At 43.8% G+C, this 22663-nt stretch overlaps 1 protein-coding gene across 3 annotated transcripts in view; it reads left to right on the top strand.

The window, feature by feature from the left end:
• Positions 1 to 10703: 10703 nt before the first annotated feature.
• Positions 10704 to 22663, top strand: part of Nphp3 (nephrocystin 3) — a 46004-nt gene continuing 34044 nt past the window's right edge. For all 3 annotated transcript variants that reach the window (XM_075964812.1, XM_075964814.1, XM_075964815.1), the window contains exons 1-6: positions 10704 to 11125; positions 12646 to 12771; positions 13811 to 13961; positions 15863 to 16015; positions 16930 to 17063; positions 19524 to 19684. In XM_075964812.1, coding sequence (XP_075820927.1) covers positions 10745 to 11125; positions 12646 to 12771; positions 13811 to 13961; positions 15863 to 16015; positions 16930 to 17063; positions 19524 to 19684 — 1106 coding nt within the window. In that variant the 5' untranslated portion in view covers positions 10704 to 10744. The remainder of the gene's footprint in view (positions 11126 to 12645; positions 12772 to 13810; positions 13962 to 15862; positions 16016 to 16929; positions 17064 to 19523; positions 19685 to 22663) is intronic.

The raw sequence follows: 22663 nt of genomic DNA, 5'->3' as shown, positions 1-22663 counted from the left end.
TTCTTGTGTTCAAAATAGGATAGCCAGAACCAGTAAAGAGATGCTCTTTTAGGATTTGTTGTCTAAGTGAGGATGCAGATACTCTCCAGTGTCTGTCAAAGGAGCTGGATCTTAGGGAACTGTCAAAGCATCTCAGTCCTCTGAAGATGCGGTACACCTGTCAGCGTTGTCTTGGGGTTTTTCGTGGGGGTTGCCTGGCTAAGTTTCACAGAGAAAGCATGGAGCTAAAGAAACAGGGTTTAGGGTGGATGCTTAGTTTTGGTCTTGTTCTGTGCATCTTCAGGGAACAAGCTAGGACCAACTCCAAGTTCCTGGTTTGGCTGTCTGTAACTGCCATAAGATGAACTATTCTTGTTCCCATTTTCAGAGGAGGAAACGGAAAGAAGCCAAATGACACACACAAAGAACTTGCTAGAATCTATGCCCCAGAAACTGTAGGACAACCTGTTTTCTAGCCTATCCTCCATATTTCCTCCCTATAGCAACTGGTGGGTTATACCCACTTACCTATGTAAGCTGTACTCAGTTGTTAAATTTTTATCCTGTTCTATTTTAATGAAATAGGGCCACATGTGATACCAGCTGGTCTTGAACTCACTCTCTGTATACGAACTCCTGGGAAGAAGCTGATTGCATAGGCCAATGAGGGGTGAGCCTTCATGACTATGGGGAGTTTGGGGTGTTCCTATAACCTAATTACCATTTCTTTTGATAGCCTCCCCCAACATCCTTTCTTTGCCCACCTTCGTATCAGACCTAACATTCTAAGAAACAGATAGAAACTTCTGGAAGCTATTAACAGAACCCTATTTCCCACCCATGGAAGGGCTAAGAATGCCGTCAGTTACCATCTGAGGCCTGTGGTTGAGACTCGTCAGCCTGACATAACTGCCCACTTAATGCTTCCGCCAATGCGTTTTTTAAAAATGCCTCAACTTACAGATTTTTTGTTCTGTCTCTATAAAAATTCCATGAAAACTGCTTCCGTGTTGGAGCACTGCATTTGAGAAGACCTAAATATACATTCCTGGGCCACGGTCACTCATGTTTGACTCCGGTATGAACTATCTTTTATTGCCTTTGAGGTGAAGCTCTGTTTTTTGCATCAACAGTAGCCATGGGTAACCTTTAACTCCTGATCCACCTCTCTAATACTGGGATTACAGGTATGCGCTCCCATGTCCAGCTCCAGTATCCAGGATCTTCATAGAGCCTAGAAGGCACGAACATGGACAAAGAGCTGACTCAGATTTCATACCCTAAGGGCAGATGCATTGCTGGGTTCTCAGAATTCATCTGCAGAAAGCACACATCTGTGCAATGCGGACAGGGATGGAGTTCCAGTGGTTTTCATTCTGCACTTTCTGTCCATAGTAATTATTCAGCTCCGTGCTGAATCAGCCACAGGCTACCTTGCTTAGCTTGGTTTCCCTGGCAATACGCTGAGAGTACTAAGGAAGATTATTGGGTTGGGGCCATGGCTCAGTGAGGGCTATAACTCCCATTCCCAGCACCCACATTAAATAAAGCTGGGCGTGGCAGTGTAGATGGAGAGTTTTCTCCATCCTGCAGTCCTGCTGTACTGGTTTCTCTCCACCCTCGGGTCCCCACAGACGCTTATGAAAAAACCACTCTGAGGCTTATTATCAGTTACGATTGTTTGGTCAATGGCTTAGGCTTCTTACTGGCTCTCTCTCTTTCTCTCTCTCTCTCTCTCTCTCTCTCTCTCTCTCTCTCTCTCTCTCTCTCTCTCTCTCTCTCTCTCTCTCTCTCTCTCTCTCTCTCTCTCTCTCTCTCTCTCTCATAAATTAACCATTTCTACTGATCTGTGTATCACCACATGGCCATGGCATTACCTCTGTTCTCACATCTTTCTCCTTAGGCTGTTATTGGCATCTCTCTTCTTGGGTGGCTAACGGGGCATCTTCCTGATTTCATCTTCTCTCTTTCCCTATCTTTGTTTTGATTTCCTGCCTAGGTATATTCTGCCTAGCCACTGGCTGAAACAATTTTATTCATCAACCAATAAGAGAAACACATAGTCACAGCACACAGAAGGACATCCTACATCAGCAGTGTGCCTGTAATCCCAGCACAGAGGCAGGAGGATCCCTAGGATTTGCCATCCAGCCCATCTAACCAAATTAGCAAGCTTTAGATTTTAAAAAGCTTATCTCAAAAAAGGAGGGAGACGCATAACATATTTTCATTATTTGTTCTTCTGTGGAAGGCTGTCTAGACCGGTTCCTTTCCCTGCTGTTGTAAATAGAGCTGAAGTGAACCATGGGCTTGCACCGCTCGGGTCTGTTGTCTTTGGGGTGTACCGTTCAAAAACACCGTAATGACATCTAATACCTTATATGCTGGTTTTTTAAATTAAAAAATAGAAAAACTAAGGAGGAGCATGATTCAAAGAAGATGTCTGCTGTCAACCCCTGGCATCCGCATGCACCCACACACTCACACGTTCACACACAGAGAAAAAAAATCTTAAATTAACCATCCAACACAAAACACACACGAAAACAAAATCTATCAATTTATGATGATAATTATTAAAATTTTAGTCATGAATGGAGACTATCTAAATGATGAATCCTTCATCATTTAAACTCGAAGTTAAGATCAACCATTTTAACACTCGCATTACTTGTGAAGCGATTTAGTGTTCATTTGTCTGTTGCAGATGGAGACAGCGGCCAACTCTTAGTATTGTACAGTGGGTGCTATTTGTGACGTTTTCTTCTCCTCTACTGTTTCCTTTGGTCATCTCCCCTTCCAGGAAGGATGGAAAACTGTTGCAGGAGGCCACTCATTTGTTTCCTGGCCACCAGACTCCAAAAATAAATATTACTCAGAAACCATATTATTTGCAATACTGTTTAGCCAATCGCTTAAGCATATTTTTGGCTAACTCTTATATCTTAATTTAGCCAGTTTCTATTAATCTGTGTATTGCCATGAGGCTGTGGCCTACCAGGTAAAGTTCCGGCGTCTGTCTATGGCAGGGCTACATGGCTTCTCTCTGACTTTGCCTTCTTTCTCCCAGCATTCAGTTTGTTTTTCCCCACCTAGCTAAGTTCTGCCTTGCTATAGGTTCAAAGCAGTTTCTTTATTAGTCAGTGGTATTCACAGCATATGGAGGGGAATCCCACATCAGAAAATAGGCTAGGTTGTGCCAAGAGGGAAGACATTCCCAGTACCAGGCTTTGTACAGACATCTCTCCCTTTCCTCATCCTCCTCGAGACAAGGCCTTGTGTAGCCCTATAATCACCGTAGGGTGTGAAATTACAGACTGTGCCACCACACCGTTTTTGAGGTGTAGTTTTTGATCAAGCATGGGGCTTCGTGCATGCCAAGGCTTAACCAAGCACTTAACCAACTGAGCTTCATCCCAGCCCTAAACGAGCCCTCTCTTGAGAGTACCAATAACCGGAGCCTAAGCTTTCTATTTATATCTTTTACATTGTGGGTAGTTATTCAGATACTGAGAATATGATATTATGCCAAGCTGAGCCTTATCTACAGCTCCCCAAGAGACAGTTAACTTTATTTGGGGCTTAATGTTTCCTTCAGTCACAAAGAGGGTTTTTTTATTTTTTTGTTTTTATTCCGTTGTATGAGCACCACTCACTCATAAATATTTTGATCTAGTAAATTCGATGTATTTAAGTTTTAACCAATTCTGAAAGCCACCTGGGCTTGAGGAGAATTCCCCTCTTCATGCCAGCACTCGGGCTCAGTCCCACGCTTAACTCAGCCAGCCACTTGTGATTGCACATAAAGCTTTATTGGACTATAACCAGGCCTTTATTTTGTCTATCGGTAGGGCCATTTTGTGATATAATGATGAAATTTAATGATTACGGCAGAAACCATATGATTCTTGAGGACTTAAATATTTCGTATCTATTTAAAAAGAAACGTGGTTCCCTGCTCTTGTCTGTTTCAAACCTATTGCTGAGTCACGTTATTACTTCTGATGTAAACTAAGTACAGCAGCATACTTACCACACCACCCTAACTGGATACCTTCACATCAGAAAGATGATCCTTTCTAGAGCAGGCGACATGCCTGCCAAGTTGCTTTTTCCTAAGTTAGACTGCCACCTACTGGTAGATGTGTGAAATCACTGATGGATGAAGAAATCCTCAATTGGTGATTCCCCAAATTGGAGTCTTGCTTATGGACTTTGTAATAAGGAGGCCTCAGTTGCGTAAATGAAAAAGACTGAAGTAATTAAACGGTAAGGTTTTTCTCTAGAAAGACTCAACTGTAGCATTTCCAGACCATGAGGTACTTATTCCAAGGTGCTATGAATGTTTGTGATAAAGACAGATGCCTCTTTTTAAGGTTCAAATTAAATGCTATTGAAGGCATAAACTTTTCAGATTCACTCCCTATCTCAAGATTATAAAGAAAGAATATTAGAGAGAATGAAGCTTACCAAAGGGGACCGTGCACACATTAGCAATAAGGAGACAGATGGCAGAGATGAAACCATTGATTTTCAACCTGGATTACCAATTACAAGGCTTGTGGAGCTTTTAAGAAGCAATGGTGTACAGACCCCATTCCTTGGAGATCTTGGCTTAATAGTTCTGGGTTGAGGCCTGGACATCAGCTTTCTTTTTTTCAAGTTCTCCAAGTGATTTTAATGAATGATAAGGCTGCGTCTTTATTCCACAGTAGTGTGTCTCAACTGATGGGGTAGATTCCAACCATCATGATTCCTTGTACTTATCCTGTAGAGTGTAATCCATTAGCTCCGTGATGGCATCTGAGCAGTGCATCCCTATTCAGAGCCACGGTGTGGGTGCAGTTAGGGAGCTATCCTACTAAACTCAGTAAGGATGTAAGTCATTCCTATCCATATTTTAATGCAAACTCGGTGGTGCTGAGATTGTAAAGTAGGTGTGTATCATCTGGGAGTAACTGAGCATGAAGGTTTGAAAAGTCTGATCTCAGAAACTCAGTATCTATCCATTTCTAATAAGTACCCCCAAGTAATTCATTCATCATTTCTTTCTCTTTGTTCTTCTTCCTGTTCCTTCTTTTTCTCCCTCCTCTCCTCCTCCTTCTTGGGTGTGTGATAGCCTAACACTGAACTCAGGTCAGCCTGGACTCACGGCAATCTTCCCACCTCAGCCTCCTTAGCTAGGAGATCAGTGCTAAGTCACCACACTCCGCTGTCCCAGGGAATTTCAAACCAGAATCTGAGAACCAAATACATGGTGTCATTTCTTCCGAGTCCCATTTTGAAGAGCAGCATCGCTGTTTGCTCATCTGACCTGTCACTCAAATCAAATGAAAGCATTTTTTTTTTCCTTCGGGTGTGAGAACAAATTCTTCCAAAAGGTGGTGGCTGGAAGGAAGAGCAGTTTCGTTCTATTTCTGCCTTCCTTAGTTGCCAAGTGGCTCTGCTCACTGTAGGATGCACTGAAGTCACTCGGCACCCGGATACTAAGTGGGCTGCTCAAAACTGAAAAGATGGCTTCATCACACGTGGGTTGGGAAGGGTCACTGGAAGTCTGGGCTCAGCTGAGACTGTCACTGGCTCATGAACTCACAGGCCTGCCAGTCTGTTTATAGTCTCCCAGGGAGTTCCAGGATACTCTAAATGGAGTGGCCATTCTCTCGGAGACTCATCTTAGAAACTGTAACAATGTCACTTCTGCTACAGTATTTTGGTCAAAGCAGTGGTAGTCTCATGTGACCCCATGAAGACTTCCATATGCTGGTCCCCAGGGCCCCACACTCAAAGGGCTGTACTTTGGGGCTAAGACTCTGATGCTGTTGCTTGGGATTCTTCATGCTTTTTTAACAAGGGCAATACATTCCCCTTTGGCACTTAGTCCCACACACATAGCCCCTTCTTGTTGTAAACTGTATCATCTTTCAATGAGCAAAGTGTTAAAACTGTTTGTAACCAGGGTAGGTGTGGCAATGCATATCTGTAATCTGAGCACACTGGAAGTGTGGCCTGGAGGAAGCGGGTTGAAGACCAGGCTGGGCTACAAAGTGAGACCCTATCTCAAAAAGTACCCACTCTTATGCTATCTTTTTTTTTTTTTTTTTTGAGACAGGGTTTCTCTGTGTGTCTCCGGCTGGCCTGGAACCCACAGAGATCCAGCTGCCTCTGCCTCCCTGAGTGCTAGGATTAAAGGCTGTGCCACCAGCGCCTGGTTTATGCTATCTTTTTAAATTGCCCCGTGGCATGCATTTGTGAGTCAGAGAACAACTTTCAGGGGTCAACTCTCTACCTCTATGACATGAGTCTCAAGAACTGAACTTGGGCCATCAGTCTCAGCAGCAAGGAAGGGCCTTTGCCATTTCTCTGTCCCCAAAGCATCTGTCTGTAATCAGTCACAGGCCACCTGCTAGATTTTACTCCTCAGTGCATCTTTCTGTTCAGTGTTATACTTTGAAAATGCAGAATCAGGTAGGTAGGTTCTATTAAGCATTAAGAAGAACAGATGATGAAATTGAGATTAGACTATATTTTTTATTAGGATTAATAAACTCAGTGGAAATCTACTACCAGCCCCTTCACATGGTCATCTTTGAGCTCATTTACTTGGTTTGCCTATCTTGGCATTAATGTATGCTTATCCAAGGTGAACATGAATGTATGTATAGTTACTTGATGAAAAAGATGATGTCTTTGTCATTGTCTCTATAGATGCAGACAGCTTCAGGGTCTCAACAAACCCATATTTGTGTCTGGAGAATCTACAAAGCCATTTGACAGTATTTGAAGATGGTAGTGACAACTAGTCTAGTCCATGAGCTCTGTGAGAACTGAGGTCATATGATGTGGGAAGTCCCTCAGTATGTGTGTTGCTTTTATTGGTTGATGAATAAAGCTGTTTCGGTCAATGGTTTAGCAGAGCAAAGCCAGGTGGGAACTCTGAACACAGATATAGAGAGTAGACGGAGTCAAGGAGATGCCATGTAGCTGCTAAAGGAGAAGGATGCCACTGACACCTCACCAGTAGACTACAACCTCGTGGTGATACATAGATTAATAGAAATGGGTTAATTTAAGATGTAAGAGCTAGCTAGGAGTACGCACAAGTCATTGGTCAAGCAGTGTTGTAATTAATATAGCTTCTGTGTGGTTATTCGGGTCTGGGTGGCCAGGAAACACTTGAGCAGTCTCTGGCTACAGTCGTACTAGGTCTTCCCAGAGCGTCAGTTATTTGTTCTACTGTACATGCTCAGGAGAGAGCCCATAACAGCTGGTACAGCAACAATAACAACCAAAAGTTACAAAATAAAAATCACTCCTAGTTAGCAAAATGGTAAGTTAATTTTCTCATTGCCATGACAAAAAGTAACTGAAGGGAGGGAGAGAGGGAGGGAGTGAAAGAGGGAGAGAGGGAAGGGGGAAAGGAGAGAGGGGAAAGGAGAGAGGGGAGGAGAGGGGGGAGAGAGGGAGGGAGAGAGGGAGGGAGGGGAGAGAGAAAGGGGAAGAGAGGGAAGGAGAAAGGGGAGGGAGAAAAGAGAAACATGAAGGAGGGAAGTGAGGGATGGAGCGAGAGAGGGAGGAAGGGTAGTTTTATTTTGGCTCACAGCTTGAGGGTATAGTCCGTCTGTCAGGAAGGCAGGAAAGTTGTTCACATTGAAACCTCAGCCAGAAAACCGAGATGAATCCTGACTTTCCAGTTGCTCTCTCCTGTGTACTCACTCTGGGGCCCCAGTGGGAAGAATGGTTGTGCACACTTCACCGCTGTCAGTTAAACTTCTCAGGAAAATGCCCTCACAGACATGCGCGTGTCTTCTAGAGGATTCCGAATCCTGCCGAGCTGACAGTGGAAATCAGCCCACACAAACGCAGATGCAGCTGATGCAGAATGGAGTTAGGAAGCGGTTCTTGCACAGGGTGCACCATGATTGCCAGAACTGCTGCCATGAGGGTGAACGCTCAACAGAAAAGCTCATGCAGAATTCTGGATAACTATCAGAGAAGGACACCACATTCTGAGGAAACGGGGTTAGCAGCGAGTACCACAAGGAAACGGCAGCCATGTAGGAGGCAGAAGGAAAGTGGCCCAACAAAGGTGAAATACATGTCAAACAGGGTTCATCACCAAAGAGGTGAAGGGAAAAAAATGGTTGATTTGGGGCTCTTAGTGGGATCTAAGCTCCCACACTGTCATCAATTAGTGTAGCTCTTTTCTGTCACGTTTTGGAAGGGGTGGGTGATGGCACACTCATAGATGTCTTCAGCTGAGCCACATCCCAAACATGAACATTTTCAAACAAATTGTCAGGTATCTAGAGAATGGGACAGGGACGTGGAACAAATCAGTTGTGTCTGGCAAGCATGCTCTTCTTAAACATACCATGGTGGCATCTAGTGGTAATCACAGCACCTGGGAGGTGGAGGCAGGAGGATCAGGAGTTTAAGGTCATCCTTGGCTACAAAGAAAGATTGAGGCCAGTCCGAGCTATGGGGCACCCTGGTTTAGAAAGAAAAGGAAAGAAGGAGGGAAGGAGAAAGAAAAGAAATCTGGAGAATGGTTCTTAAATCTCTGATCTATGTTGATGGAACTGACATCAGAAATTAGCAACCAAAGAGAATTTGAGAATGTAGGGAATTCTTTGGGTTTTATGGCAGAGGAAATATTTCCCCTGAAAAGTCTCATGGTACTACCTGAAGAAATTAATATGTAACCCTTCAACTCAGAAAAATACAAAGGCCAGCAGAAAAGATGACCAGCTACTTTGGTGGAAGGAGTTCAGGAGCAGTTATTGTTCATAGGTTGGATCGGACCAGCATTCCCAGAGTTCTCTGGAGGAAAGACTGTTTGCTATGTGGTAGAGGTGACTGACGGATTCGACTTCAGCCGCTAACAATGCTGTGAGCAGACCACTCTCAGCCAGCAGTCTCCCCCAGCTAAAGAGAGCAGATGACTAGATTAAGCAAAGTATGAAGTCCTAGCCCCCAAACCAATTTAGAACAATCTACGGAGCCATCCCAGCTTTTACAATCTGTGCAGGACAGCCGAGGTCCTTGTCGGGAATGCGGCAGAATGCAATCTCTCCTTCCGCCCAGTCTCCCTGCTTCCCTTTTCTTGTCCCAGGTGCCGGGCCCAGTGTTTCACTGTAGACGTCTTGTATGGTTATCTCAGCTTTTCAGGAAACCCGACAGTGTCTGTGGGTCAGATGGGACCCTATGGTCACGCGAGTCGCCATGCAGGAAGCTCTGCATGGACACATGCTTAAAATGCCACTAGCTTCCTTGCAACCAGGGAAGGAGTAAGCAGAAGCTGGAATAAAATTATATCACACTTGGGCAAGGGAATTTCCAGTAATCAGAGAATAATGGCAGATCGGAGAGAGTGGCTGGCACTTTAAAGAATTTCGGTACTTCCTAAAAAGGAAAGGACATGCATAAAGAGTACCAGCTTACAGCTCACAACAGTGTCAAGCAAAGTCATTTCTGCCCTTTTTGTCCCCTTTAACCTTGGGCACCAACCTGGAGTGGGTAGGGAGACAAGCTAACAGACCAAGGGCAACCAGGAACAGAATCTAAAATGATAGCAAGTGTTCCCTTCCTGCAGACTCTATAATTGTAACAATTTCCTTTCGTCTAGTGTACGATCCCCAGCGTCCCAGGTGCCATGAGTTATAAAACCTGATCTTATCCAAGGATGGACCCCGTGGTCTCATGTGGTGACCCTTTAAAGTTCTTTCCTGGACAACATTATTTGCTACATGCATACTGAGAGACACACTAGGCCCTGAACTGCCTCTAGGGAGAGGAGACCCTAGTTTGGGACAGCAGAGACAGCAGCGGTGGAGGTGGGTGTGCGATCTAGTTCTTGCAAAGTAAGCGAAGCAGCGCCCTTCTCGCTTTTAGCCTAGGTCCTAGTCTGAAGTCCTCCCTTCTAGACGTCCTGGGGTATAGCTCCTCTCCTGGTCCTCCCCACCCCCACCCCCACCCCCCGGCTTGCCCAACTCAATCCTGCAGCCTGTTACTGAAAAGCCAGCTCTCAGGCCCGACAGCTCCGGTCCGTGTTACCAACTCCGCTCTTCCCCCACGCTCCTTTCTCGCAACCCTGCCTCGTCCCGCCCCTCTCTGCAGGCCGCTAGCTCCCCAGCAGAAGCTCCAGCCCCGCTTGAACGGCCTTGCCCCTGAAACCTGGCTCCGCCCTCTGGGTGGGGCTCTTTTCTCCTGCCGATACCCGACCCCCCCTCTAGCTGTCACGCCTGGACCCTCCCACTCTGACTCTCCCCGGCTGCCACATTGCCTCCCACTTACCCGGTCACGTCCCCAAACCCCGGCCCCACCTCCACTTCGGGCCCTGGCCTCACCTGACCACGCCTCCTCTCGCGGCCACGTCCCACCCCTCTCTGCAGACCGAGTCCTCTCCGGCAGCCGCAGCACGCCCTGCTTGTTTGTTCACGCCCCTAAGGCCTTGCTCCGCCCCTTCCTGGACGCCTTCTCTTTGACACCACGCCTCCTCTCTGTGTCACTTTCCTCTCCCCTTCTCTCCAGGCCCCACTCACTACTGCTCTGCTCCTCTCTCAGCAACCCTCCGCCCTCCCCGCTTCTGCACCCCGCCCCACCATTCGGCCACGCCCCACATCTGGACTCCGCCCCTCCTGGCCCCGCCCTTGTCTCCTGGTCACACCCCCTCTCCGCTGCGCTCCGCCCTGCTTTCCAGGCCCCGCCCTCTTGGCCCCACCTCCTACTGGGACCCAGCGAGCCGCCGCGGCCGGCCGTGGGCACCATGGGGACAGCCTCATCTCTGGTGAGCCCTGCTGGCGGGGAAGTGATCGAGGACACGTACGGGGCGGGCGGCGGCGAGGCCTGCGAGATCCCGGTGGAGGTGAAGCCCAAGGCCCGCCTGCTGCGCAGCTCGTTCCGCAGGGGAGCGGGAGCCGGGCCCGGGTCGCTGCCTCGCGCGGCGGGCGGCGGCGGGCTGCTGGGAGCCAGCTTCAAGTCCACCGGCTCGTCAGTGCCAGAGCTGGAGTACGCGGCAGCCGAGTTCGAGCGCCTCAAGAAGGAGTATGAGATCTTCCGGGTCAGCAAGAACCAGGAGTTGCTGTCCATGGGTCGCCGAGAGGCCAAGCTGGACACTGAGAACAAGAGGCTGCGGGCGGAGCTGCAGGTAACGCGGGACAGAGCGTGTTGTGAGCGGGAAGCGCTGGGGAAACTGAGACCCGGGTGTGCCGCTCAGCCACTTGGTGGCACCACCATCCTGCCCCAGCCTACAAATCTAGTTGTTTTCCACATTGGACAGAAACTTCTCCTTGTTTACGAGGAATTATTTGAATCTAAACTAATTTCTTATCAGCTTCTTTCCTCCCCCTTTTCAATTTCCGGTTCATTCATCTAGACACCTTGAATCAATCATCCCAAGTCCTGAAGCCACAAATGCCACACTGTGATGAAACTTCATACAACTCCTCCCCATTTAACGTATCTCCAACATGGAGCGCTTGGCTCAGTTTCTTTGCGACGTCCTGAAGTTTTGGGTTTTAATGATATGATAGGAATTTTTATGGAAACCTCCTGGTTTCGCCGTTTTTAACTGCTGTGGTTGAAAACCTTCCTTGAGAGTACTCAAATTCCTGTAGTCCATTTGGCTAGTGGACTCATCGTTATTTTGATGCTTTGTAGGCCTTATAACAGATCGGCTTTAGTTCATTCAGATAGTAGGTAAAGCAAAATTTCTCAGAGCAAAAAGTCTGGGACTTGATGCCAGGGGCTCGGAGCCTCTCTGGTGGTCGTTAAGTTTACTCCTTTCTTTTCCCTGGGTGAGATCTCTGACAGCCCAAGAGCTCCAGGGCCCATTGAAGTAGGCGTTAAAGAAATAGCTCAGGCTTTACATAAAAGAAGGCGCCTTCTTTTAGTCAGGCTTCATTTCCATCATTATCTAGTATGCCATTAGCATATTCTCTGGGAAGATGTTCCTCGCTGCAGCTCCTGCTGCCTCGGGTTCCACTGGCTGACCAATGCACTTGCCCATATAAGGTGGACCTGTGCATATCCGGTCTGATTTCATGTGTGTGCACTACTGCCCACTGAGAGTCATGTGGATGGCAGGTAGGAAGGGGCAGGATGAAGAAGCCAGCTTAGAGAGGGCTGACAGACCCAAAGTCACAGGTCACTGGTCAGCAATCCCTGTTTCTTATATAACCTGCTGTTCTTTTCTTGCCTGCATAATCTTGAGGAAATTTTCCCACATTTATTTCACTCAGACGTGTTGACATTTACTGGAGGCCCGCTGTGGAATCAGACTGAATGGCTCAGCGGACAGTAAAAGGATTAATCTATATTGTCGCGGAGCATGGAAACTTTCGTAGTTAATTATTCTTCAAGCTGAGCCTTACAAATTGCATTTCTTAGTCTCTTAGAAAACCTGAGGCATAGAAGACTTTGGGAGCTGGTGCAGTATTTCAAAGAAAAGGTGTTCATGTCCATTGAAAGCTCATTGCTGCAGAACCTGCTTGCTAGGATTCAAACTTGTTTGCATTTTTTTCTATTTTGCATGAATAAAATGATGACATAGACATGCTTGATAGTTGATAAAAAATAATGAGTAGAGTATTAAATCCTACCATGTGTAACATATATATCAGAAGGCAAGGCTGTTTTTGTTAAGAGATAACAGGTGAATTATTCCAGGCACTTCAGAAAACTTATCAGAAGATACTGCGGGAAAAAGAGGGGGCCCTGGAAGCAAAATACCAAGCCATGGAGAGAGCAGTTACATTTGAACATGACAGAGACAGAGTTAAAAGGCAATTCAAGGTAAATTCCTTGTATTTCTACACGCCCCCAGTGTCACAGATTAAAAACTATTTTTTTAAAAAAAAGTGTTCATGCCGGGTGGTGGTGGCGCACGCCTTTAATCCCAGCACTCGGGAGGCAGAGGCAGGCGGATCTCTGTGAGTTCAAGACCAGCCTGGTCTACAAGAGCTAGTTCCAGGACAGGCTCCAAAACCACAGAGAAACCCTGTCTCGAAAAACCAAAAAAAAAAAAAAAAAAAGTGTCCATTTGATCCAGATGTAGCGGCCCATGCCCTTAATCCCAGCACTCTGGAGACAGAGACAAGCAGATTTCTGTAAATGCAAGGCCAGCCTGGTCTACATAATGAGAGCTTGTCTTGAAAAACACAACAGAAAAAAAGTTCATCTGCTATCATGATGAACATAGATAAATGAAGTAACATGTATGAAGGTCATAAGAGCTGGAGAAGAAAGTGTTTCGTGTTTTCAGTTGGGTGTTGTTTATTCGATAGAGAGATAGGAAAGTGAATATTTTAGATGAGATATTGAAAGATTAAAGAATGAATTTTTATTTCTATTTTTAATTGTGTGTGTATGTATATACAAACACACATAGATGCAGTGCCTGTGGAGGCTAGAGTCATAGGATCTCTTCGAGCCAGAGTCACAGGCCAGTGTGAGCTGCCCAACATGAATGTAGGAATCAAAAGGAATCAAAACTCAGGTTTGCTGCAAGAGCAGCATGTATTCTTAGCCACTGTACCCTCTCTCCAGCCTCCAAGAATGTGGTTCCTTCGTGAGATGGAGCATTTGAAAATGTTTGGTATTTGGTATGAAGGAAACAAATTTGTTAGATGTCACATAAGACTCACCTTCATGCTGCGAGACTTCCAGTGGGTTCAACTGGGAAGCAATAAAAGGTCTGAGGACGTCATCTCAGAGGAGACTAAGAACCAATGAAAACTGACTTTATGAATGAATGGGTTTTCCCCCCTGAAAAGTTGGTGGCACAACTTTGTGATTATAAAGAGTCTCAAAATTAAATTCTATGTTTTAAAAGATTTTTAGGGAGACCAAAGAAAATGAAATCCAGGACTTACTGAGGGCCAAGCGGGAACTGGAAAGCAAACTTCAAAGGCTGCAGGCTCAGGGTATCCAAGTTTTCGACCCTGGAGAGTCTGATTCTGATGACAGCTGCACAGATGTCACAGGTAAGCGCATTTCATGTTCACGTTACCCTTTCTGCAGGGCCGCTGTGATGCTCAGAACCGACTGCCGTATTCCCTTTACTCTCTGTGTGCAGGATTAGTGCGTGCCATGCTCTTACACACAGAAGAGACCTTTTGGTCCTCTCTTAGCTGCTAGGACCTCCTGTCCTTGGTAGTTCGGGTTAGGCTTCCTCTTGTCCTCACGCTCTGCCAACCATCCTGGCCCATGGTGTACATGTATGCTCTCTCTCCACACGCCTATCCCCACCCAAGGTACCCACTGCGAGTCACACCTACATTTTTCTAGCAAGAAAGAAAAATCTGTAATCACAGAATTCAAGACATTTCCCACAATTCAAGAAAGTATTAATGAGCTGTGATTAGTACAAGGTAAAGGAAAAGCTTCCTGTAGGTATAAGGAGATGTTGTTGTGATCCTCCTGTTTATAAGGGTGGTATTATAGCCTTACAAAGGGATGCACTGGGGAGTAAGATACAGCACCTGGCTGTTCCTGACTTATTTTCATTTTATTCTCAATGGTTGTGAGCAGCATTTTGAGAAAAAGATGCAGTGATCCCAACTGACCAAGAACAGCTAAGAAAGTGCCTCCTGCTGTCACATGACTTACTGACTGCTTCCATTCCATATTGGCTTCTTCATATGTACAATGTATCAAAGTTACTGTAATGTCTTGGCAAGTTAAGAAACACAAGCCAATGCTGCCTCCTTGGTCCTTCTCATTGATATATCAATTTAAACCTGAAGGACACAAGTTATCAATGCCCTGATAGTCTATGTTTAAAGTCCCTTCAGAAGCTGGGCATGGTAGTATATTGTAGGCAGAGACTGCTCGTTTGTTTCCCAGCACTCAGACCTGAATAATCACACAGAAACTATATTAATTACAACACTGTTTGACCAATAGCTTAGGCATATTTTTAGCTAACTCTCACATCTTAAATTAACCCATTTCTATTAATCTGTGTATTGCCATGAGGTTGTCACCTACCAGTAAGGTTCTGGCTGGCAGCTGGCATCTTTCTCCTTTGACAGCTACATGGCGTCTCCTCGACTCCACCTACTTTCTCTATATATCTCTGTTCGGATTTCCTTTCTGGCTTTACTCTACTAAGCCATTGGCCAAAACAGCTTTTCTAATAACCAATGGTAATAAAACATATTCATAACATACAGAGGGGAATCCCACATCAGCATATGCCATGAATTTCAGCACTCAGGGAGCAGAGGCAGGTAATCTATGTGTGTTTGAAGTCAGTCTGGTCTACATAGTGAGTTCCAGGACAGCTGGGGCTTCATCTCAGGGGGAAAAAAAATTCCTTTACATTTTAACTGATGTGTAAATATCCATTTGCAAGTATATTTTTAGAATTGTTTGTGGTGTTTTTAAACTGCCTCTTTTTCATTTCGTTTATTTATCTTGAGTATATGTATGTGGGTATGTATGTGTGTGCATGTGGCTGGAAGTGCACGGTGTGGAGGTCAGAGGATAATCTGTGAGAATCAGTTCTCTTCTTCTGCCAATTGCACTCCAGGTATTGGACGCATGTCCTCGGGTTTGGTGGCAAGTGCCTTGGCCTACTGAATCATCTCACTGCCCTAAACTGCCTCTTACTAAAATTCCTTTGTCTCTTTTTCTCTTCTTTCTTTCCTATTTTAATCCTTTCTTTGAGTTTGAGATGATAACCAGAATTGTGCTAACCAGAACTGAAATGCTTTGCCAAAAGTCAGTGCCAAAATATTTTGAAAACCAATTTTTGAATGTTTGTTTTATTTTTAAATAGAACATCTTGACATGAGAAATACTATTATTTGACATATGTAGTGAGTTTTAAAATATTTGGTAGCTTGGTTGTTTTTGAAATTCCGATTCCTTGTTGCAACAGCTACTGGAACCCAGTGTGAATACTGGGCCAGCAGAGCCTTGGGAAGCGAGCCTTCCATAGGCAGCATGATCCAGCTTCAGCAGTCCTTCAGAGGCCCTGAGTTTGCCCACAGTTCTATAGATGTGGAAGGACCCTTCGCAAACATCAACCGAGGTAACCGGCCCCTTGCCTGTGACTGTTCGTGCTCTAGAATCTTGTGCATATGAAATGGTGTTCTGGTGTATTCCATTGGCAAGCCAGCATGCACAGAGGCTACGACTGCCCAAGCTGAGGTGACACACTTTTCATCAGGATCACATGGCCCTCCTGCTATCCTGGCCACCCAGGTTCTATAGCTGTGCTGTTCTCAGAATTCGCAGGTGCTTTTGTTGAGCCACAAGCATATGATGTAGTTTAAGTGAGAAACAATATTTTTATATTTGTTATTGTCCGGTATTTCATAATTTTTCCTTCCCACTAAATAACATAAAACTACTTTTCTGCCGGGCAGTGGTGGCGCATGCCTTTAATCCCAGCACTTGGGAGGCAGAGGCAGGCGGATCTCTGTGAGTTCGAGACCAGCCTGGTCTACAGAGCTAGTTCCAGGACAGGCTTCAAAGCCACAGAGAAACCCTGTCTTGAAAAACCAAAAAAAAAATTAAAAAAAAAAAGATTAAAAAAAAAAACAAAAAAAAACCTACTTTTCGTTTTACACCATTCTCAAACTCTCTTAAGCTTCACTGGAGTTCAAGAATAAGAAGGCAAAATGACACATCACCCTGGGAAGGCAGGCTCCCTTCAACTAGCAGAGCAACCGAGTGGCTCATGATAAATAGAATCGCAGCCACTATCCTGGGGATCCATTGTCTCCAGGGGAGACTACTGACCTTCATTACCTCAAACCCCAGAGGAGAAGTTGAGGCTAGAAATTAATTACTTTCTAATACATTATTCCAGCTTTGTTGGTATTAACACGACAGCAGGTTCTAGTCTATGTTTGTTATGTTTTTTTTCAGACTTACTTGGAATTATTTTGTCAGGTGTATGGTGGTAAGGTTTTCATCGATTTATGGACATTTTACTTCCAGATGACTGGGACACTGCTGTGGCTGGCTTATTGCAGGTCACGCCCTTGTTCTCACGTTCCCTGTGGAGTCACTCTGTCAGATGTTACCTCATCTACACAGACGAAACCCAGCCTGAAATGGAACTTTTTCTGAAGGTGAGATATTCATAAATTGTGTATTAATTCATTGAGAATACAGAGTCTGGGGCTGGAGAGAGGCTCAGCAGTTAAGAACTTTAGCGGCTCTTGTAGAGGACGCGGGTTTATTCCCGGCACCCACACAGCAGCTAACAAATGGCTATAATATAATTAATATAATATAATATAATTCCTGTCACAGGACAATGGGTGCCCTCTTCTGGCCTCTGTGGGCACCGGGCATGCTCATAATGCATATACACACATGCAGGCAAACACCCATATGTATAAAATTTTTTAAAAATATCTTTAAAAAGAGAGAGAGAAAGAAAAGAAAATACAAGTTAATAGCTGAGGTAGTGGCACATATCTGTAACCTCAGCACTCAGGACAGAGGTAAGAGGCCTGAGGTGAGTTGGAGGCTAGCCTGGACTACATAGTGAGATCCTATCTCAAAACACGATACAAATTAATGTTGTATCCAGAATATAATTGCATTTAAACTAAGTAGTTCACTACCTATGAGATTATCCAGTTGAAAAAGCTGAAAGCATTAATAAGGCTTTGCTTATGATGCACTTTGGTTCGGTATTCACGTGCGTAAAGAAGACATTGTGATTGTGTTAAGGCTCATAGTTTTCATTTAATTTACTAGTAAAGCAAGGACAGGAGTGAAGGCATGAAGACGAAACTAAGATGTTGGAGCATTCTGGCTACTTTCTATTTATATCTAATTTTATACCTAAAATATATCATTAAAAAAGATTCTGATGTCTTAGGGGTATACTCCTTTAATTCCTGCACTTGGGAGGTAAAGGCGAGTGGAGCGCTGTGAATTCAAGGCCAGCCTGGTCTACAGAGTGAGGTCCAGAACAGCCAAGGCTACACAGAGAAACCCTGTCTAATCTCGAAAAACAAAACCAAAAAAAAAACAACAACAAAAAGAGATGCCAGTGTCTTAATGTAAAAGTACAAAATATAGTTAAGAATCTGTGTATTAAAATGGCCTTTTCATATTTCATTAGCTATTGTCTTCCGTGTTTGAGCTCTTCGTTGGCCTTGTCTGATGTAGTTGCTGTCCTTAAAGCTGTTTCATATAATACTAAAGTTTAATCCTTATCATGACTTTGAACTTCTCAAGGCATCCCATGGAGTTATTCAAAAGCAAAATTAGAGCTCCATGGACTACAGCCTGTGGCCACTTCTGGCTAGCTACCTGAAGTATGACCCAGAGCTAAGATTTGTTTTTATATTTTAAATTTTAAATCAGTGTTTCTCAGCCTTCCTAAATGCCACAACCCTTTAATACAGTTCTTCATGTTGTGTGACCCCCAGCCATAAAATTATTTTTGTTGCTACTTTTGTGAATCATAATGTAAATATTTTTGGAGATAGACATTTGCTAAAGGGCGACCCACGGCTTGAAACCACTGTTCTAAATTATTGGAAAAAGGAAACATAAGAAGACTATTTTGTTAGGTGAAAATTATATGAAATCTACACTTTAGTATCTATTTAAAAAAGTGTTATTGGAACACTCTCAGGCTGTGGTGTGTGTGTGTGTGTGTGTGTGTGTGAGAGAGAGAGAGAGAGAGAGAGAGTGTGTGTGTGGTGTGTGTGTGTGTGTGTGTGTGTGTGAGAGAGAGAGAGAGAGAGAGAGAGAGAGAGAGAGAGAGAGAGAGAGAGAGAGATCCGTGGCCGCACTACCAAAGCAGTTAACTGAGACAGAAACCAAATATTTAAAAGGTCCCTACTAAAACAGATCAATTATTAAGCATTATTATTTTAAAAAATATTTACAACTGACCTTTTGTAAGAGAACTCTATCTCTACTGTCTCAAGTGAATTTCAAGTACATCTTCATGCCCAAGGATAAACCTGCTAAATCCATGGTCTACAGACTGTTAGTAGATTTACTTAACACTCCTTTATGATATTACTCAATCTTGGTAAAATTCTAGAATATTTTATAGTTCACAGCTTCCATCTCTTAGTTGGATATAAGTTCCTCCCAAAGACAACTAGAGGCATCTGACTAATTCCTTTAATAAAAATCATTATTATTTACTAATATTCTTTGTTGTAGACTGATATTTTTTTCATTAAGATTTTTAACATTTTATGTTTCTGCATTGAAATCTCGGGCTTTTTTATGCAAGGCAAGCCTGCTGTCATTGAAACTGCGACCCCTAGCTCAGATCACCGTATTCCACACGCACACAATACACACACACACACACACACACACACACAAAGAGATTTACCTTTGAATCCTTTAAAACAAGAAAGCAAATTATCCCTGATAAAAATAATACCAAGAAATACCAAATCAAACTAATCTACTACTTTCTTCTGTTGCTTGACTGTGAAATAAATAAATCATTTTATGAGCTAGAAAATAGTCATGTTATTAAACTATTAATTTTTGTGCTAGAGAGAAATTTGCTTTTGCTTTAATATATCCTAATTCACTTTTAGGACCATTCACCTAAACTTAAGAGAATGTGCGAGACCATGGGATATTTCTTCCATGCCATTTATTTTCCAATAGATGTTGAAAACCAGTACCTCACCGTAAGAAAATGGGAACTCGAGAAGAGTTCTCTAGTTGCTTTATTCCTTCATTCAACGTTACCAAGGTAAGCTGGAAAAGATCTCTAGTTTACCGTCACATTAGCTGTAGAGATCACTGCCAAAGGAACTTCAAAGGACTTACCTAATTCCATTCTCATAATTGAAAGCAGTGTGTGAAATCTAATAAATATTATAACTCCCTCACACTCAGATTTAAAAAAATGTAAAGCTTTATACCATTAGATCTATCAGCATCATTAATATAAGAATTGCTTTGGGCAGCAGTTGGCAACAGTGGCCCAGGGCTAACCCTGCCCATTGTCAGCTTTTGTAAATAAAGTTTTATTGGAACACAGTCACATTCACTGATTTGTGTACATGTTTTTAGTAGCTGCTTTCATACTATAACAGCAAAAGGGAGTGTTCACAATGGAAACTGTCCTACACAGCCTAATGTTTACTGTCTGAATTACAGGAAAAGCTGGTGGCTTCCCATATCAGTCCACAGGCAACCCCGTTGTTGTCTTTCTTAGGATACAATTTGAGAGACATGAAGTTTCAATGTGAATATTATTATAATATAATGAATCTTACCTGTGGGTCTTTTTAATCAATCAAATACAGATGGTGTAGATAAAAGACAAAATGGGACAAAAAGGGGCGTGAGCTGTTCCATCTAGCCTTGTTTTCTGACTGGGTTTGGCCCTGCAGAGTGAGTTGCCTTAGATGTCCTGTTTCACCACTTTCCCTGCAGAAAATCCTGTCCTTGTCTCTAAGACTCTGCCTTGAGCTGGGCCTCTCAACTGCTCAGCAAACTGACGCAGGATTGCAAGTTGCAGCCTAGCCCAGGCAACTTAGCAAGATCCTGTCTCAAAACCAGAACTCAAGGTCTAGATATGTGGCTCGGTTGGTGGAGGACTTTCCTGCCATGCACAAGATTCTGGGGTCAGTCTCCAACACCTCAAAAAGTCTGGCATTGTGATGCGCCCCTGTAATCCCAGCACTCAGGATAGGGAGGCTGGAAAAAAGGAGAGGAGAAAACTCAGTGGTAGAGTAATAATTACTTTGTGTGCATAAAGCTTTAGATTGAATGCCGAGTTACACACACAGAAAAAAGAACCACATATACCTACTCACACCAGACACACACACACCACACACTTAATCACACAGACACACTCACTCACACATACACAACACACACTTGTTCACACACCCATACACAACACACACACTCACTCACAACACACACACTATACTCATACACAACACACACATCCCCACGCATACAAACACACAAAAGAAAGAAGGGGCCTACAGACAATTTAGCGGCTAGGTGGAGAAAACTAATAGTTTCTCCAAGTGTGTCTACAATGCCCTTCAACTGGTTGTCCTCAGCAGAATCCCATTTCTCTCCTGTTCTCTCCTTGCTTTTGTATTCATTAAGGGTGTATCATTTTTAATACCTGATGTTGGGGTTGTATCTTACGTTATTTGGTAATACATGTCCTTCATTGTTAAATTATTCTTTTTAATTCTTATTTTTAATCTGCTTTTTCTTTAAGACATTCGCTTGTTTAAGATAACTCTCCTCTTTATGCTTTAGCATTTGTTTTTGTCTTCCTCATTTTAAACTTGAGTTCCCCCTTCCATTTATTTTCTATTATTTGTTATCTCCTTTAACTAAAATTTTGATTTTCTTAAATGATTCTTTTATTCAGGCAGTGGTGGCACACAGCTTTAATCCCAGCACTCAGGAGGCAGAGGCAGGCAGATCTCTGTGAGTTCGAGGCTAGCCTGGTCTACAAAGCGAGTTCCAGGACAACCAGGGCTGTTATATGTTACACAGAGAAACCCTGTCTCAAAAAAAAATTTTTCTTTTTAAATAATCAGAATTTTAATTTCTTACATTTCTGCTTCAGCTTCATTCTGCTTGAATTTCCCTCATTTTATTGCATTCTTTCCTCTGTTCCTTTGGACTATCATGGTGGTTGGGGCTGCGAGTGCAGCTCAGTGGTACAGCACTTACCTTGCATGCACAAGGCCTGGGTTCAATCCCCAGGGAGCTTCCCCCTCCATGAACAAATTCACAGAAGTGTGACAGGAACAATGAGCATCAGATCACAGATACAGCTGCTGGGGCCTTTGTTCTTCTCAGATTACTCTGCTTCTGATTAGCTGACTCTCGCAACTTTCCAAAAGACGAATCTAGGAAGAGCAGCCCAAACAGCTTGGGAGCTTCATAGGGGAGTACCTTCCTGATCAATAATTAGTTGCTCTGTACATATGGGACGCACAGAGTTACTTCAAGATGCCTTTCGTTGGCTCTCACGTCATTCTGTACTCTCATAAGAAACGCTGTCATTAAAACTTCATGGTCTTTAGGTGTGAGGTGAATGAGTTTCATGAATCTGCGTCATTATTTTTAGCCATGCACAAACGGTATTTTTTTTAGAATTTGTATGCTTAAAATAAATCAATCATGAAGCTTTATAGCTTAAGGCATAATTTATAGGTCTTATTCTCTGGCTAGTGAACACACTGTATTTTTAAGACCATGTAAGAATAGTAGACACAGACTCGGAAGAGCAGGGAGATAATGCCCGACATGAAGTCACACTGCTGACCCTGACGCTGATAAAAAGGAAAGAAAAAAATGGTCAAGGAAGCCCAGAGAGAGAAGAGGAAAAATAAAATTGTGAAACATATGAAAAAAAGAAAAGAATAAACAGCCAATGCCGAGAAAGGCAAATAGAATAAAGAGCCGTGGTGTGGGCATTCCTCAGCTACATTTTAAACCCCGAGTAGAAGCTGGAGCTGGAAGATGGCTTCTTGACTGTTCCTGAGTCTTTACCATCTCTCTGTTGAGATGACTGCATTGTGGTCATGTAATTGCCCCCAAAGCCCAAAGCCCATAATGTCGGGATCCAGCCACTGGTTCTACTTTTAATAGATTTATTAAAGTACTATTTTAATGAGAAAAAAAGTACTGTAAAATGACCCAATTTTGGAACTGGAAAGATGGCTGAGTAGGTAAAGTGTTT

The sequence above is a fragment of the Microtus pennsylvanicus genome, chromosome 3, assembly GCF_037038515.1.
Source record: "Microtus pennsylvanicus isolate mMicPen1 chromosome 3, mMicPen1.hap1, whole genome shotgun sequence".
NCBI lineage: Eukaryota > Metazoa > Chordata > Mammalia > Rodentia > Cricetidae > Microtus > Microtus pennsylvanicus.
The sequence above is the reverse complement of the archived record's forward strand: the minus strand, read 5'-3'. Positions and strand labels throughout refer to the sequence as shown.